General features: G+C 41.2%; 1 protein-coding gene across 1 annotated transcript; it reads left to right on the forward strand.

Moving 5' to 3' along the window:
- Positions 1-409: 409 nt before the first annotated feature.
- Positions 410-14,225, forward strand: LOC110831092 (uncharacterized). The gene is made up of 4 exons (XM_022066706.2): positions 410-539; positions 10,303-10,416; positions 11,070-11,282; positions 11,854-14,225. Exons 2-4 carry the CDS (start codon positions 10,342-10,344, stop codon positions 12,037-12,039), a joined length of 474 nt encoding a protein of 157 aa, XP_021922398.2. The 5' UTR covers positions 410-539; positions 10,303-10,341; the 3' UTR covers positions 12,040-14,225.
- The last annotated feature ends 4,805 nt before the right edge of the window (positions 14,226-19,030 follow it).

Below are 19,030 nucleotides of genomic sequence, written 5' to 3' on the forward strand. Positions count from 1 at the left end.
GTAATGGTTATATATAGAAAAATAGAAGAGGAAGTGGTCGTGATAATTATTGATATTGAAATTGATTATCACCTGATTGTAGCACACTGGTGGTCGGCTGTTTTGAGCACGGTAATGAATCTTCTGGTTTCTTATAGTGTAAGGAATATCTTGACCACCTGATTGCCTATCAGCTTCTCGAGAACCCTGCTCCCCTCCCTGTTCAATAATCCGACTATAGATTCAAGTGAAATTAAACACCTGACCTGGTCTTCGAAGTCAGAACCTCACCCACTTGCTCGTCAGGTTCAAGGTTGAGGACTTTCCCCGTTGCAGACAGAAAATCCTCCGTGTCACATGACTGCATTTACCAATGGGAAGGCAGTATAGATGGTCACTACCAATGGGATCAGTCGTGTAAATACTGTCCCTGGTGTCGTCAGACGGGCAGTTACATCAGCTCGCACTATTTAACTGGTGGTCGGGCGGCCTGCCCCTATCACTTCTCACGAATACGGAAAATATCATACGCTGCAACGCACCCACGTGGAGGTACACAGGTAAGCGCTGCCAAATTGACTGGAAAATTTTACTGTTTGTAATCAAGGCACATAATCTTTTATTCTGCATCTACAACTTCTGCTTGAAAAGTTTTACCTTCGCGTAAAAGGATCTATGTAGTTTTATAAAGTCCTGTAATTGTGTACTGTGCCCGAATGTTTTCAATTGTTTCTTGTGGGTATGAAACGTTTCTCTCAGTTTGAGTGACGAACAAATAAAATATCTTGAATACAAAGGTCTCAGAACCTAAGTGGGTTGAATTATGCGAGAAATTTGTAATTGTATACAAAAAAACTTAGTGGTTTATGCAGGCCATTTTGTATTGTCAGGATATTGCAATCTAAGAGACAACGGGCTGGACCTATCAAAACGTAGTTTAATCCAATAATTAACTTTACACCCTACTTCTTAAAAATTCATTTAAGTATTATCCAGCTATCCACGCCTAGTGTAATCGTCACTTCTGGTTTCATCTTCCCTGTGCGTGCTACATACGCTGTCGAGTCATCGCCTTATGTAATTGGCCCAAAAGTAAAGAATCTACATCGTAATTTTAAAACTCGATTATTACGAACGATCGTATATCGAGATCAACAATTGTGCAGTTGTCGTCCTTCAGTAAACATGCAGTAAATAAGTCATGTGTTGCGTCATACTCGGTGATACTGTAATAAAATAAGTGTCTGTGGAGACACTGAAATTTAACACTACATTACTTATATAATTTCATGTCATTTTATGAGTTCTTTAGTCGAAGTGCATAGCGAGAACGCATTATGGGCTGATCGTGTCTATCCGTCCGTCCGTCTGTCCAGTCGATTCTACTCGAGAGCTACTGGACGGATTTTGCTGAAATTTGATGTGGAGGTTTTGTTATTCTGCACGACCTCAAAAGCGAACTTTTAAATGAACAAGGCGGATTTACTGCCCCTAAATGCACGTTGCAAAAACCGCACGAGGATATTGTGTGTTCAGGAACAGGATACACACTCCAAGCTTGTTACATGCACGGATATGGCAAAACTGATTGCTTTCTTTGCTTATAACGTGCCGATTATCAGTGCGGCAACGCATTTGACTTGATATAAAGTGTAGTTTGTTCGAATAACATCGGGCACCGGCTTTTATGGTCTACTTTCATAAAGCACATCTATTACTGAGAAGTTAACAGGCGCTAAACTCAAGAAATTCATCTCTTTTTATGAAACCCTAAGGTTTACTACACAGTTCTGTTCGTCCCAACCCTTACTAAAGAATCATTCCAAGACCGAGGTCGTGTGTAATATTTCGTAAAATGACAACCCGGAAGCTGGAAGATCTCGTCCTTACCGGCTGTCCGTTGTTGTTCATTCAGAATTCTGCATACCAGGGCTCCTCATCAGAGGACATGTCGTATGGTGACAAGAGATAAACTTAACACAGTACCCTGACCCAGGACCTAGGCCGCCAAACAAACTGAACTCCTGTTTTATATTCGATAGTTACCGGGTTCAAATCTCGTCCTGGAGACAGGCTATTCTAATCGAAGCTGTTCGTAGTTTTCCCAAGACCATTCAGTAAAATGGTGGGATTATAACTCACATGAAGTCATAACAGATTCCTTACATATCCTTTCCAATTCTCATCATCCTGTGCTGCATAATCAGAAATGCCGATAGCGTTAGAAAGCCAAAAAATAAATAAGCCCCCCCCCCCCCCCCCCCCCACAAAATACTTATCAGTCGATGACCACCACGTTCGAAATTTCACCGATCCCGCTTCGTGGTTCTCTTCACATTATCATTCTTTGCTATACGAAGTCTTTGCAGTAGAAACAAGGCTGAAGTGACTTACAGATGTCGTGAAACGGAATTGAACTTATGTCATATCACTGCTTTCCATTACCCATACGTATGTTTTTATGTATTATCCATAAAAGAATTGAATGGCGTAATTAACTTTTCATACAGCAGTGGTAACTAATGTACCTAGTTCGGTGTATTCTTCTCCTCTATAAAGCGTTTCGTTGTCTCTCAGAACCAGACTGAACTCGGCAAGGTAGGAAATGCATATTTCATTGGGCGTTCTCAGACCTGAGTCTTGGCCTTTCGAACATTGCCATCATGGAGGTGTCCACATTTTTCTGCGTTGTGTTGTCTTGTGTCAGTAGTGGCCTTGCCCCCGTCCAAATATCGAAAAATGGCGCAAAGTGGGCTCGAGCGCCTATGTAGTAGTAGTAGTTGTGGTAGCAGCAGTAACAGAAGTAAAAACGGTGGTGATATGCAAATTTACAAGAATCCCAATTCATTGTTTCTTCTTTAGTGGAAGAAACTTGAAACTGCCGTCTTGCTGCATCGGCAACTTCTCGGACACATTAGTGCGACGGGCAGCCTAACCAATAAACTGCAGGCAAGCGCGAAGTAGGGGCAAGCGGGTTTCTTGCCGCAGCGGTAAAAAAAATCGCACAAACGGTGAAATAAATATCAATGTTTCCGTTTTCTTCTCAGTTGGAGCTGGATTTTGTAGAGTCAGTTCGCCTGTGCTCTAGGATGATAAGTCGAGGCATTGATTTTGTTGAGACGGTCGCTGTGTGCGCTTTGCTGCTAAGTGCAAGGGCAAAGAGTAAAAAGAAATTTCTGGTACATCCAATTGCAAGTCAAAGATTGTTGAAAGGCCAGTTTACAAGTTATATGAAGACCTGAGTATGTATCCAAAGAAATTCTTCAGATACTTTCTATTTTGTCAAGTTGGTTCCAGTTCGGCAGTACAGCTTCACAGACTTCTATCCACTGTTTGTCTTTACAGTTTTTGTCACTTTACTCCGATATGGCCTCAATGTACAGTGCCGGCCTTTTCTCGTCTTCAGTTATCAGTCTTTTCACTATCAAAAACTTTGCTGTCAAGATCCATGACGTGTACAATCGCCACCAACGTCGAGCAAACAATGACCGTCGTGCGACTGTTTTCCGCTCGTGCGCGCACGCAGGTTGGGTTCTTCGAGTTCCATTGTCAGTGCCAGCTGCTGTGCGCCACCACATCGAAAATGAAGCATGTTGCTTTCGAAAAACCGCAGCGGTAAAACAACCGCACGTGCGCTCGCTTCGTGTTAAAACAGTGTGAGGGAATGCCACACAATTGAGGGTGCGTCTGAAAATAGGGTGTTGAGAGGAATATTTAGACATAGGAGTGATGAAGTCACAAGAGGTTAGAGACAAATGTAAGAGTTCCACAATTTGTATTCTTTACCAGATGTTATTAAGACGAGAAAGAGATCGGTGGACCCTGTAGGGCATATGATGTAAGTAAGAAATACTTATGCAATTATGAGTGAAAATCTTGACGCAGGGAGGACTAGGGTGTACGAGGTGCGATCGGAAAGTTTCAAGACTGTGTCAATATAGGGCGAACCGGATGTAGTACGAGCTTCTGCCGCTAGGGGTTGCGGCCTACATTCATAGTGAATCAGTGTGCCAGCCGGCATCATCGAATTAGCATTTGTTTCTTAGTTACGGGCGTTTTGGTAGTGCATTACACCGACCCTCCTGCGATTTCGGAATGGCGTGTGCATCAAATTTTGCCAAAGACTCGCCAAAACGGCTACGGAAACCTATGAAATGCTAAAGCAAGCATTTGGGGGTCCGCAATGGGTCGTGCACAAACTTTTGTGTGGCATTCACGTTTTAAAAATGGCCGAACCTCTGTCGATGATGACGAGTGTTCTGGACTACCATCTTCGAGCACAACGCCCGAAAATGTTACGAAGATTCGGTAGGCCACTCACGAAGATCGACGTCGTACCATCAACGACTTGTGCGACATTGTTGCGTGAAGATGTGAGACGGAAGCGGCCGGCAAAGTGGCGCAACCACAACTGGCTGCTGCATCAAGACAACGCGCCAGCGCACACCGCCCTCAAAGTTTGGCAGTTTTTGGCCTCAAACACCATGGCCGTCATCCCGCACCCTCCTTAGCTCCGTGTGACTTCTTCCTCTTCCCAAAGATGAAAATTCAGCTAAAGGGAAGGAGATTTGAGACGATAGAAGAGATTCAGGCAGAATCGCACATGGTGCTTGACAGGCTGACAAAGAAAGATTTCCAGGGATGCTTCCAGGCTTGGCAGCGGCGCTGGGATCGTTGTGTCCACTCCCAGGGGAACTACTTCGAGGGTGATGGATGAATTTAATACCTGAGATAAGTGTACGGGTTTTATAGGCGCAGTCTAGAAACTTTCCGATCGCACCTCGTATAAGGGAGGATAATTTTTAAATAGAACTTCATAATACAGAGCAGCAGGAAGGTGTAGACTGGAATGATATGGCTCAGGGTAGGGACCGGTGGTGGGCTTATGCTAATGCAGTAATAAACCTTCGGGTTTTAGGAGAGGCAGGTAGTTCTTACTATCTAAGCAGCTATCATCTTCTCAAGAAGGACTCCATTCCACAGAATTTGTTATACGGGTTCTTGTGTGTAAAAGTAAAGCTGCCCAACTATACGCCATGTAGGCGCTTCGGGGGAAAGAAGGTATAGCTCCTACTCATTCTTGACCTCGGCCCTAGATGGGGGTGAGTGGTCAGCATCACGCCCCGACCGCGCTTTACCCCGGGATAGGACCCCGGTACCTATTCGATAGGAGGCTGGGTGGGCCCCAGAACCGGTGTGGACGCAGAGGCTAGAGGAAAAATCCTCTGCTCCAGTTGGGTACGAACCCCGGTCGATAAGTCCGTAGCCAGTCACTATACGGATTCTTGTATGTATGAAATGGAATCCACGTAACGAAATACAGCCAAGAAATTTCCGTTCTCATGCACACGAGTCATTTACCATGATGGTTAACAAATAGAAAGGCTATTATATTAAGGAATATGTGGTAGGGTTAGCGGCAGAATTTCTGCGTAAGTAAGTAATAAGTAGTACTATTCGTAAGTAGTCTTACCCATTGTTACTTCACATGCAGTGACAAGTTGCTGACCAAATCTGTCTAGTTGGAAACAACGCTAGCAGCGAGGCCGCCTAAGCGGAAACACTGTTGGCTGTCCCTTCATAAGTAAATATCAGTATGTCCTTGTCAGTGTACTTCTGGGGTTTCCCTTTTCCGAAAGCATGGCCGCTTACCCTGCGACAAAGCTTATTAGCTACCTATAGACAGCAGCACTGAGGCTTCATTGTAACAAGATACGACCTACATCAAACAGAAAAATAAAGTAGAGTCCCGATTATCTTATCTAAACGGGACAGTAAAACGGTCGGATAATGAAAAATGTTGGATAATACGGAAGACTAATGAAAAAGACGAGGGTAAATATCAGCTGAATTTATAACATTATTAAATTGCGAGAAAAATACAATAAGGCACCAAATAAAAAAAACTCACAAATAAAAATAGCATTTGACACAAGACGAAAGAGTTTAGTTTTTAAGAGATTGCAAATAGATCGAACTTCATTCCGGCTGGAATAAAATAAAGTCTGGCTTAAGTGGTGTACGGGTGACATATTCGTAGACAAACTTCGAGTTTGGGCTAATGTTCCTCGGGCCGGTAGAAATTATAAAATTTCGTTCCGCGCAGAAGTCTAATTTATACATCTAACTCTAAATTGTTATAAAAGATAAATGAAGGGGCATGCGAAAACAGAGAGGGACAAATGCGGACAACACTCAAGAAGTTAACCGATAAACCGAAGAGACGTCTTTCACTGTATCCTCAGTCACTCAGAACATTTTAAACTAATTAACTTTATGTAAATTTAATTTTGACAGTACATGACTTTCATTCATAGTTTTAACCCATTCAAGATGACTAAAATAAATAAATCCGTGGCGTAACAGGCCTCTGAGAGCCAAAGCCGACTAGCTTTCATGACCGGATTACGCTACATGAATGGAAAGGATAATTTACCTTGTAATGGCTCAGAAACTTCTGTTCTACCGTTCAAGTAAAAATCCTAATGTAGCCCTTTCTCTGTCATACAAGATATGTCTCTTACACAAAGACAGGTTTCAGGCCACAGTCTCATTCCAGTATTTTTGAATAAATGAAACCACCCATTTGTGGTTTTTCAGCAACGCGTCTACGTTACAGTGAAAGCAGAGTAACAGAAGGATTCTATAATAAAAACCAACATATCGATAACATCATGCCAGGACGGCGTATTAATACGTAGGGTTTGAGGTTCTCGCAGCAGTTAGTACGAAGATGATTGTATTCTGGTTTACAACGCCGTGTAGTCTGGTAGAAGTTTACCAACGTTTCAAAGATCCCTCGCCCTGATGATGGAGGCAGCAAGAACTTCTGAACCGTTGGCCAATTTCTATCAGACTGCACGGCGCTACAACCCAGAAGACAGACATCTTAGCCTGTTGACATATTTGCATAATCGGAGTCACTTGGTCTGACAACACAAAATATTGGAAGGTTTGTCTTGCCAGAAGGGCCTAATGCTGATGCAGCTCTGCACAGAGATACAGACAGTTACATTTTGGTGTATGAACGCTAATAATGCATATTTGTCAAATAAAGTAAGCGTAATAATTAGTCTCCTGTAAATAAGAGGTTTTGTTGATACGCCCTTCTGTCACGATGCCATCGATATAAAAGGTTAAATCCCAAAGCTCGTTAGCCTGCGTGTAAATACGATACATTAACCTTGTAAGGTCGAGATTCGCTTAAATTTTATTTAATAATTCAGTCCATACCACAAAGAGAGAACAACACTTCACACTTAGAAGGATCACTATTGGAGGATTTAATCCCGGGTTACACTAGAAACATATGAATATGAAATGCAGATTTAATGATTGTTTAAGCAGGTGGAACGTATCGTGTCCACAAGGCTTTAATGGCCATAACTTGTTCCTTGGAAACGGAAACGGTTGTTTCAGAGCTGGAGGCTCGACTAGTCCACAGGGGCTCGAGCTGATATCAGAAGGGCATAAATCACGTGAACACTTATCGAACATGCCCTGACCTTGAGATCTTGTTGACATGAACCGACGATGCCGGTCTGTAAATCTTATTTATCGAGTTACTCTGCTGGCTCGCACCATAAAACACGCGTACATATAAATTACAGAAAGTCTGTAAATAAAACTAACATCCTTCAGTGAAAATTTCAAAAAACAAAATCGAACACTCATGAAACTTCTGGATTCGGTTACAACTCAGCTCTGTAAATCCATTTACCGTTCTGGTTAACAATGCACAAATTTTTACTTTGTGTAATTAACCGGCATAATATTTTATTCTGTTTCCAATCAGTAATGTTCAATGTTTTAAAATAAATACTGGAATTCATTATGAAGCCTTCCTTATATGCATGCTTCATCTATCGTCAACAAGTAACATATTTTTAGGCTCGCATCCAATGACTAATCACAGCTCCCAAAGTAATTTTATGACGACCCGAACGTCTCTCAGCCGTCAAAGTGCGTCACTGAATAAATCAATTACATATTTTGTAGAACTTCTTGACTAGCCTCTCACGAATGCTACACAAATTAACACTTTACAAGAATCCACGCCAGGAGCATAAGGCAATGACCATTCTGACGCTCTATTTCCCAACATCTAACGAATTACGTGTTCTTTTATACAACAACTTGGCAGCTTAACATTTATGCCTCCTTACGAAAATAGTCACGTAATGTAGTCTGTTGGAACTGATGACTGCGTCTTTTCAGAACATATTGCTTAATATTAACCAGATGTATCATATGAAGATATTCACTATCAGTCTGTCGTTCTAACCATGCCATCACTTCATTAATATTCTGTAGCACTTTGCTCAATTCTGGTATCAATGCTTCACAGGAATCATCACCATAGTTTTATGAGTCACTGGCTCCAAGTTCGTCAGTTGTTTTCCCATTTTTCACAGACACTGCGATATCCTCTTCACTAAGATGCTGTGCAACCAGAATTTCCTCATCTACCTCAATCCATTTTTTCACAAAGTCTAGTCTTCTTCCTTTGTAAACCGATGTCGTTTTCAATGGAATCTACAAACGAACGCGATTTTCTTTCTGGAATCCCATACTCGCGGGATAAACTAGCTTTAGATTCGCCAATTTTAACTCTTCCGATAATTTTTAAATTTTCCACGATTGTACAATTTTTTCTTTTGGTCGTCATCACCGTAACTGCTTTTTCTTAGTCTATTTAACGAATATTTTTACTGTAGCACTACTCACTTCCCAATAAACGGTTAGTAAACCTAAAATGTGGTGCAAGTAGTTTTTGGAACTTCCCTCTCCAACCATCAGTATTCGAGCAGGTAAAAGAATTAGCATCAGAGCAATGAAACTCTTCCTGTCTCAACCAAAAGTAGTGCTCACTAAATTTTGCTGTTTGAATAAAATAACATCAAGGTTAGAGAAACCAGAAACATACCTATTTATAGCTCACTATGGACTTTACCCACTGTACCCCCACACTACAGCAAGGAATGTTGCAATGCAGTCTTATAATTAACCAAAACATTTAATAGAAATTTGTACGACGTAAAAAATACGTAATCGTATTGGGGTAGAACTCGATCCAGCGTTTATGGCCGCTGACCTTGTAAGGAAAGCCCAGTATGCGGACCACTCAATGACGGAAGGAAGGAGTTTTCGTCAGTCAGTACAGTCTGTGTCAGTGCAGCAGTGTGGAAGCCTGATAATTGTTGTCTTGTGACTGTGCTATGTTAACAACATGCCACCTGTTCGTTGCAAGCTCCTTTCTGGTCACTGATTACGCCTCGTATCACAACACTCAGACAGACAAACCACCGAGGTCTTAATCAAAGAAGGACGCAATGAAAGCCTCGCTATTGGAAATAAACATCCCATTTTGTAACAACGTGTTGAAAGCTCAACTGTACGATTTAATCAAATTAAATAAGTCAAAGCACAAATATTATTTCATTGATCAGAGTTTGGCAGACATAGAACGTACTGTGCTGAGATTTCCGCCGTACCATCCCGATTTAAACCCCGTTGAACTTATTTGGGCGGGTGTAAAACAATTGGTTGCAAGCACGAACACAACATTTAAAATTAAGGTCGTCGAGCATCTGTGTCGCCAGAAATTGGACAAGAGGAATGAGATAATGAATGTCAGCATGTGGAGAAACTAGAAGAAATTTATTATGAGCAAGAAGGCATAATCGAAGACGCTATTGAACATATTATAATTGAAGATAATGGAGTGGACAGCACCAGCGGCAGTGATGAATCGAGTGATATGTCAGGAGTGAAAGAATTGGAAGAGTTGTGAAGAAGATAAAATTATCTAATATTCTCTGCAGTGTTAATTTTCTAGTAATGTGTAGTGTAGCGAAATCGACTTTCCTATGTTACATATCGTGGTGATATTTTATTTGGAGTGTGCTGTACGCGACCTGCTGCCATCCCTTCCAGCAAACTTCTGGTAAGTGACTCGCTCCGGGTTCCAATTCACAAAGTTCAGCGGCCAAAAACGCTGGAACCTAGTATACATGATCATAGCCGCGGTATAACGAGGCACGGTATATCGAGGTTCCACTGTACTAGTAAATCTGTTTTGTTCCGTTCCACAAAATGTGTGTTATCTTTTCACTCTGTATTCGAAATGAGAAGCGAACCTCCAAAACACAAGACAGAAGACATTATCTCGGAAGAAAGCTGGTTCCGGCAGTTCAAATTACAGACTGCCACGAAACAAAGAGAGATTGCATTGCCGGGGGACGGGAATAAATTAGAAGAAACTTGTTCTAGAATATCGCCAAATCCGCAGAAATTTAATAGATCAGTTTCGTGTAATTTCAGAGATCGAGTTCCGCATCCGCACACACACCAGCGGGTATTATGATCAGTCCATTAGCAACGGACGATGACACGTCAGCGGCGCTGGCAGTCGTCAAAGCAACCGTTGAACAGAAGGTGAGAAAAGAAGTAGCATAAGCGCACAGTACATTTATGTGTACTGGCTCTGATTCAAAATCGTGTTTGCTTGACAGCTTCTAGCGTAAAAACGATTGTCTTCTGGGTTGTAGCACCGTGTAGTCTGGTAGAACTTTACCAACGTTTCAGGGGTCATTACTGCCTCCATCATCACACCCATGACCATACACCGCTACAACCCAGAAGAGAGGCATCTTCATACTCACCTACAACTTATAATCCAGATTAATTATGTCAATTTTTCTATAACACTAAACTCTTAGGAGCTGAAACAAACGTATTCGTCTGTTGGTAACACCACTGTACCGATATCGCTGAACATCTAATTTACTTGATATGTCTTGGAGAAGATCCTTATTATTTTCATATTCGCTTTTGAGGATGAGAACCTTCTGGTATATTGCGTCGTATGGTCTCGTAGAAGTTAGCCGACGTTTCAGAGAAGCCTACTGCCTCCGCCCTGATGATACGGGCAGTACTCACCTCTGAAATGTCTGTCAGAGAACCTAAAATCTCACTCCACTCACGCCAGTTTTAAATGCTGACGTAACATTCTTGAAGTTTCGATTCGACATTGAAAGAACTTGTTGAAGTTGCCCACTAGTAGCGTTCGTCTGCATTGTTCATTTTAGGCGGAACTGCTGTCTCTGGCTGGAGACGCCCTTTGCCTCACCGTCACGGCGCTGCGACTCAGTGACCCGACGCCTCGCGTTCCACTGCAAAAGGAGGCAGGCAGTAACCCGCCCACCATCTCGTTGGACCAAGTATCATGGCACGACCACTGCTCGGACTGCTGGGTCGTCATCTACGACCGGGTCTACGAAATTACAGACTTCCTCCTAGAGGTCAGTGTCGTTGATGAGTTACCTAATTCTAACCAAAACCTGTCAACATAGCCGAAAACCCGACCGATATCCGAACCGATCACCTTTCTGATACAAGGGAGATGTCAGGTTCCCAAGGCGGTGAGTATGAAGATTACTGTTCTCTAGATTTTTGCGCTGTGTAAACTGACAGAAGTTTACCAACGTTTCAGAGGTACACACTGCCCCAATCACCACTAACTGCCCTGATGATGGAGGCAGCAAGCACCTCAGAAACGCGGTGAACTTCTACCAGACCACATGGTGCAACAACCCAGGAGACAGTAATCGTTCTGATACAAGTTTACCACCATCCTGCCTGGTAAGCAGATACTGCCCTCACATTAAACTGCAGGACTGGTAAATATCGTAAAGAATGCATGATGCCAGATGGTTTCCTGGCCTGGATTTCATCCTAGGACCTTCCGAATCACAAGCAAGGGTTCTAACCACTACGCCGCGAATAGTAATAATTCTTCGACACACTCAACGGTATTGCCGAACAGTACCGGTTGATTACAGCGCGATGATATTTGTCATCTTCTGCCCACAGCACCCAGGAGGCGAGGAGATTTTGTTGGAGTATGCAGGGCGCGACGCCACCCTTGCTTTCCGCGGTATTGGCCACGGGGTGGCACAGTTGCAGGCCCTGGAGCGTTGCTTTCTGGGCGTATTACCCGAGTCAGAACGCATCTACAGCTGCCCGGGCGGGAAGCTATCGGGCTTCAGGCTCTCCTAGCACCAGTGGGACACATACGCCATTGTGGGCCTACAACCGTGTGGTATAGACTGCACTGCCACGTAAACCGCAAAAACACTTGAACTCCGGAAGCGAAAGAAACAGTGGTGGCAATTGCTTCTTGGCGATATTTATCCTTCAAATCATGATAAAATGTATTTTAACTGGCTCCTGTCTATACGGAAACACGCCACATATGCGTCACAGATATCACGTGGTTTTTATTTAGGAATATAATCACTGTTATCCCGTGAATAAAATAAAGCCCATTCCGAGGACAGATTGAAAATATGGGTTCATTAACGTCAAAACAGGTGGTATACGTCTATGTAAATTGTGATTTTTTGCCATTTATTCCACGTAATTTCATTTTTATACTCAACAAACAAAGTCATTGATTCATATAAAAAATCGTCATATTATCAGTTGGCTTCATAGATTGAGCGAACTGAAAATTAATAATATTTTGCAGCTACTGTAAATTTCCATGATGATCAAAATATTTTCCAGTTTGTACAAACTTAATAGAACACAGTGATAACGAAGCTTCGAATTTTTAAGACTAATTAATTCAAATAGAAGCCATTGACGCCCAGCGTGGATGGGATAAGAGACACAAGGAAATAATAGGAAGATTTAGTGTTGCGAAATACTGGCTCATAAAAGATAATTTTATTTTCGCTCAGACGTATTTTAATTGTTTACTAGCACCGCATTACTCAATGAAATTACATAGCGCCGATGATATTTGTGATGCTGAGTGAAATAGTGAAGATATGTGTAAATATTCAGCAGCAATATCTTGTTCGTTAAGTGTAATCGGGCCTTGAAAATGTCGCAATAAACTGGCCGAATGATATAAAAACACACGATAAGAGAAAATGGTGAAGCGGTACATATTTATTAAATAAATTATCAAATGTAAAGTTCATTTTAAAGATCTGATCACAGTATTATAAATTATGTTCTAATTTAATATTGGCTGATTATATATAATTAATAGTTTTAAGCACATCAGATAATATCGATGTTAATGGTAAATAGTGTACGTCACAAATATTGTAAAAGTACAGAATATTCCATTCGAAATGCAACCACAAGTACAGCAGCGTATCTAAGCTTTAGTGATATGAATGTAAAAAGGAAAACGGGTTGCTTTTAAGTTTTACTTGTAAGGAAGAACTCGCAAAACGAGTCTAGAAAGCTGATAACGTCCACACAAATTCGAAGACAAGCATCCACCCTTTTGAATGCATTTCTTGCGACTTAGCTAAATGTTTCTTGGTCAGTTTGGGCAACGGTATGTTCAGTATTCTTTTTCATTTCCTCAGTCATACCTGGTTATTCGAGAAAATTCTGTTTGAGAAATCCCCACAACAAGGAGTCTGGCGGGATACGGTCCGGAGATCGCGGTGGTCAAAGATCACGGCTAACAGTGCGCTCACCAAATAATTCTTGCAGTACAACAGTTTTGTTCTTAGTGTGGGCAGTCGCTGTCATGTTGAAATTAACAATCACTTTAATTTTCTTCCAACAGAGAAATGAATTGAGTCAGAAGAATTTATACCATTCTGCTTTGTCTCCTCATAAAACAACAGTCCCATAATTCTCCTTCGAAACACTGCGTACCACGTGCCAGTCTTCGACGAATGCAGAAGAAATTATTCACGGCAGTAAGTGGTTTTGATTTCAAGTAATGTTCGAGAATGAACACACGTTCTGCTTCTAAATATACCATCATCGCACTTGCACAGTTCTTGAGCAACTGGCGTGAGCAGTGGCCTAGCAATATGGATGACCTTGACTCCAGTGTCACGGGTGAGGATGGGAGAGTCTATTACGGGGGGGGGGGGGACTTTTGTTTACATCGTAGTACGTGATTGTTGTTGGGTTGCGTTTCAAATGGAACATTCTGTACTTCTCGTGTGCGATTCAGAATAAACTCAAACTCGCGGAACCGCAAGTACTTTGTTGCATCCATATAAGTTACGTACTTAATATTTAACAATTCAGAATTTGTAAAATATACAACAGTATTGTATATGTGTTAAACCCTGTGTCATTTTATTTAATGCCTACGTGTATTTATAGATCGAATTTATAAGCTGTTTAACCCGTAGTATATCTCAAAAATATACATGGTCTGTATGTCAATACATAAAAGTTGTATTATTCATGACAAAGTATTCACCTTGTTCACCAGTCGATTTGATTTATTCTTATTTCCTCCAGGAGAATGGCAGAAATTGCCTGGAATAGCCAAATACCACTTTCCCTCATATTTACCCCCTTTCATGAATCGCATTCAATGAACCATACCTAATCCGGGGCAACATAACCTCAGCAGTTAAGTCAAAACAAATTAACAGACAACTTTCACTTTTTTCCCCGTTCTGTGCTGGGTTTCCATCTTTACTCAACATGGTATAATTCTTAAGTTTGGTATGAAACTTTTTTTCAATTTCAACTAAAAACATCACTCAGAACCTTTTGAAATTAATGGTAGGTGGGGTAGGATTTGGAAGGAGACAGCATTTACTCATTTCAAGGAATTATTCCAGCATTCTAAAGAGACTGAGGAGAATCACGAAACTCCTAAAACAGAGATACCAATCTGGTACATTCCTAAGTACAACTTTTGAACGTTATCACTATACCAAGTTCATAAGTTGGCGTCCATTCCGCTAAAATTATGACAGCCTCCCAACAATTCAACCAACAAGCACACAGACTCATGACAGAATTTAAAATTCGTCTGCCGAGGGTGGTTTGCACCACTTCGTGTTTGGAAGGTGCCGGAAACGTATCTCAAACATCGGCTAGTTTGCTGCCTGTTTGATAGCTCTTACCGTCCGCTGGGAGTGGGGTGTGTCTGAACAGCTACGCTGTGCTCCTCACCTGCAACTACATTCAGGGCACTACTGGAGTACAATGCATTTGGAACAGTAACATAGACTACAGCGGGGCCTCTTCCTACCGCATCTTCCACAGCTCATTATTAGAAACATTTTTTTCTGTGGCTCTACAACGCAGTGTGGGTCTTGGAAACCTCTTTTGGAGGTCTCTTAAATCTATTAGACATTTGGTAGGACATCAACCCGTCGCAAGGCCTCTACCTGTACACAGGACAGCACAATACAGAAAGACGCCTCAAGTGGGATTCGAACCCAGTGTCCCAGTGTCGAAGCACACTAGACCCACGCTTGGGTGAAAAATTGGTGTATGCCTTTTGATCCCAACGAAATTCGTGAACTAAAGTATTGTAAACCTACTCATAACCATTTGTAGTTTTCCTGGTGTACTTATTTGTGTTTTATTTAACGATGATATGAATATCTCACACTAAATAACACAGAATTTGGGGGGGAATTAGTGAACAGTTGATTTAAAACGGTGTGGAACGAAGTTTTCGTTACATAAACTAAATACAATCCCAAAACTGTCTCGGATGGACTGAGGAAAATCTAGAAAATCTCAGCAAGGATAGCCGGTCTCTCGACTGAGATCTGAGCTTTTGCCAACAGAAATATTTTTCTCGCAATATTGAATAGTACAGAAAAATGACCTCAATGACCCAAAATAAAGATTATTATTGTAAAAAGCTGTTCTGTCAGGAAGGCGTGCGACCATTCGTTTTAAATTCTGTTCAAACCATTATCTCCCTACATTTTCAATCGCGGGTTAACACACCAGGAAGGAAATTTCCATGTTTCATGGGACTTGGGAAATTGAGAAGGGGTGGGGACGGAGAATCTCATCCTATCTCTGGCTCTACAACCCAGTGTGGGTCTTGGTCGCCGCCTCTTTTTTTAAGGTTACTTGATCTATTTAGACATTTGGTACGACTCCTTAGATGAGTGATCAGCCCGTCGCAAGGGGGGGGGGGGAAATCACCTGAAAATGACTTCCTATAGGTTCAACAAACTGGATGAATACAAAGCAAAATGTAGCGTGTTTAAAAATATGAATTAACATTAAATAAAGAAACATTTATGCCAACAATATGTATCTGCAGGAAGGGTTAAAAAGTTAGTATGACGTAAAATCTCCTTCCCTTCAAGCTAATATCAATAAAGCAGCTCGTAATATAAAATGGCACAAATCGGCTATAATTAGTAAATATTAAGTTAACTGTTCTCAGTTGCCCTATGTTGGCATGCATTGTAACTGCAGTGGACGCAAAATGCGAGCTTGGGCTACGTCACTGAACAGAGGAGGGAAAGGTGGAAAGGATAAAGAGGGGCAAGCGTCTGTCTGCGCAAGTACAGTTTTGCTGGAAACATTTTCCCCTTTTAATTCCGGCACAATCAGTGGCACTTTGACACACTGACTTTTACACTACACTGTATTTTTAACAAAAGGATACAAAACACAATTATGTCGCGTTCTTCCCCTCCCGCCCACTTGTGCATTTGTAACGGTGAACAAAGCTCGGATTTATTTTGCGATCACTGTACTAAACAAGCGAATACATCAAGGCCCCAACACAATCAACATATTAGAGAATCCGCGACATTGGATGACTTCGAATAATGTATTGCTCTGTTGCAAAGATTCACACGATCACCACGGACATGTAGAATTCCAAGCCATAAACCACTGCATCTACATACGTCATACATTGTAGTTCTCCATTCATATTTTGCCTTTATTAAAGCGAGCATAAACACTAGACTGTCGGGAAAAAACAGAGCCAGAAACCAAGACCTTAACGACCTTGGGACAAGGGTCGGGTTGGTTGCGGCCAACCTATCGTACAGATGAGACAAGATAATATTTCGTTGGCCGTGCCCTTACGTAATGCAAAAAGGGAAACCCTCGTCGCACCGAACACTGCCATCTGTCGTCACAAACTACATCTAATCACAGCTGTTTCGTACACCTGTCCTTAACCTCTTCAACAAAATTCACACAAATAGAAACCGATGGACGGGCTGGAGCTGGTAAACTATTCATTTTATCCGATCGGTTCTGTTGTGTTCCAGTGCAAAGAGTACCGGTGATCCACAAGAGTAAGACCTTTAACCGGGCTACCACAGTTGACATGAACGGTCCATCCGTTTCATCCTACTTATTAATTAAGTCAGCAACGTAACATGATGCTCATTATGCAATTTTCCCTATCCTCCCGAAAATAAATATTTTCGGATCTAAATTCTCTCCTCAAAATTTCTCAGACGACCTTTAGTCTATGTTCTTCCTTAGAGTGACAGATGAAATTTTGTTCCCACACAGAATATATAAATTTTGATATGTATTTTTATCTTTAAGATTTTAGATAAATAGGCAAATAAAATATTCTTAATTTAATATTCGTAGCAATAGCAAAATGCCCCAACTTTTATATATTCTTTTTATTCTTCAAAATGGGACCTTGTGCAACACAACACAGACACAAAAAAGTGTGAAACAAGATACCCCTTTCACCAGATATTTCCCGCTGTGGTGTGCAATGAACACTAGCCAGGCAACCTTCAGACCGAAAAGAACTAGTCACCACCACAGACACCGATTAAATTTATACTGTGACAAAGATTTCGCGAACCGCATAGTAAATCGATCAGTTGTCTATTTTTACAAACAGGCCTGCTCTGCGCTGTCAAAAGTAATAGTGACAAAACTGTTTCGGACAACATAAAAATGGATGTTTAATAAATAAAATTTTAAAGACTGGATTTATCTGACTGAAGATAGCGACCACTGGTGGGCTATTGAGAACACGGAAATGACATTTTTGTGTTCAATAAAAGCCGGAAGATTTGACTAGCTGAGTAACTGCTAGCTCCTCAATAAGGACTGCTTGGAGTTCTTGAGTAATTCACGTCTCTGTGCCATACAACTCTCAACAGTCTCTTATCAGCAATAAATCTGTTGTTCTGTATATTGAAATACCTGTAGCGGAGATTGACCTAAAATGACATACTATAGATATAAATAGGTTTAAAGTATTAGCATTAACCTCTGAAACCATAGTTGTACGCTTTTTTTAAGAAATATCAAGTTATCATTTAAGCCCAAGGCCTTTGGTAAAATGGTAATTTTCACTCTTCTCTTGAAGTATGATTACCAATAAAGATTACAAAACGTGTAATTTATAACAATAAACACCATATTAAACACAGAGTATCATCAATCACAGAGTAGCTAAATATAAAACAAAGCAATGTAACACAGTAACAGTAACATATTACAAAAATAAATGAAAAACACACACACACACAATCAAGTTTACAGCATAGCAAAAGTTAACATTTTCATAATACAATTCGAAAGCCATAAATCAAGCATTAGTAAGAAACGATATCGAATGTCACAAGAAATTACTCTGTGCCATTTAGGTCTGTGTACAAAACTGGCATACTTACCTGGTGTATCATTTAACCCACAGTTGGCTGCACTTGTTTTCCACAACATATCATGAAAAGCACAACACTGATGGGCACAATTATTAGTAATTACGGTTTACTTCCCAAGTATTCAACTGATATCTGTTTCAATAATCTGATAAAAAATCGCAGACTGGTAATTCTGATAAAACTGTGACTTTAAAAACGTAAGAGAAACATCATAAAACATACTTCTACGCACAAAGGTTCAAAACCGCGCTCTAGAAATACGCCATCTTTCACTGGAGTTGAGTACCAACATAACCAACCAAATTATGCTAAATTTAAAAACTGACAGTCATTTTACCCATGTTCATTTTACGCCACTCTCCCTCAATGCTGAATTAGGCTCGAGAACAGCAGATTTATAACTGCAATACAAGGATATCTGAACAAATCAGATGCACAATAGTAATAAATATACTAGCACCAGGTATTGGTTGGGAAGCCTGCGGGGAAAAGACCACTGGGTAGACCTAGACGTAGATGGGAGGATAATGTCAGGCGGGATCTATGGGAGATAGGAGTTGAAGGAGACTGGATTTTGTTGGCCCAGGACAGGGGACAGATGGAGGGCTTTGGTTAATTCGGTGATGAACCTTCTG

This window comes from Zootermopsis nevadensis, unplaced genomic scaffold (genome assembly GCF_977971745.1).
Source record: "Zootermopsis nevadensis isolate Lab colony 2312 unplaced genomic scaffold, Znev_1.0 Znev_ptg000022l, whole genome shotgun sequence".
NCBI classification, from domain to species: Eukaryota; Metazoa; Arthropoda; class Insecta; order Blattodea; family Termopsidae; genus Zootermopsis; species Zootermopsis nevadensis.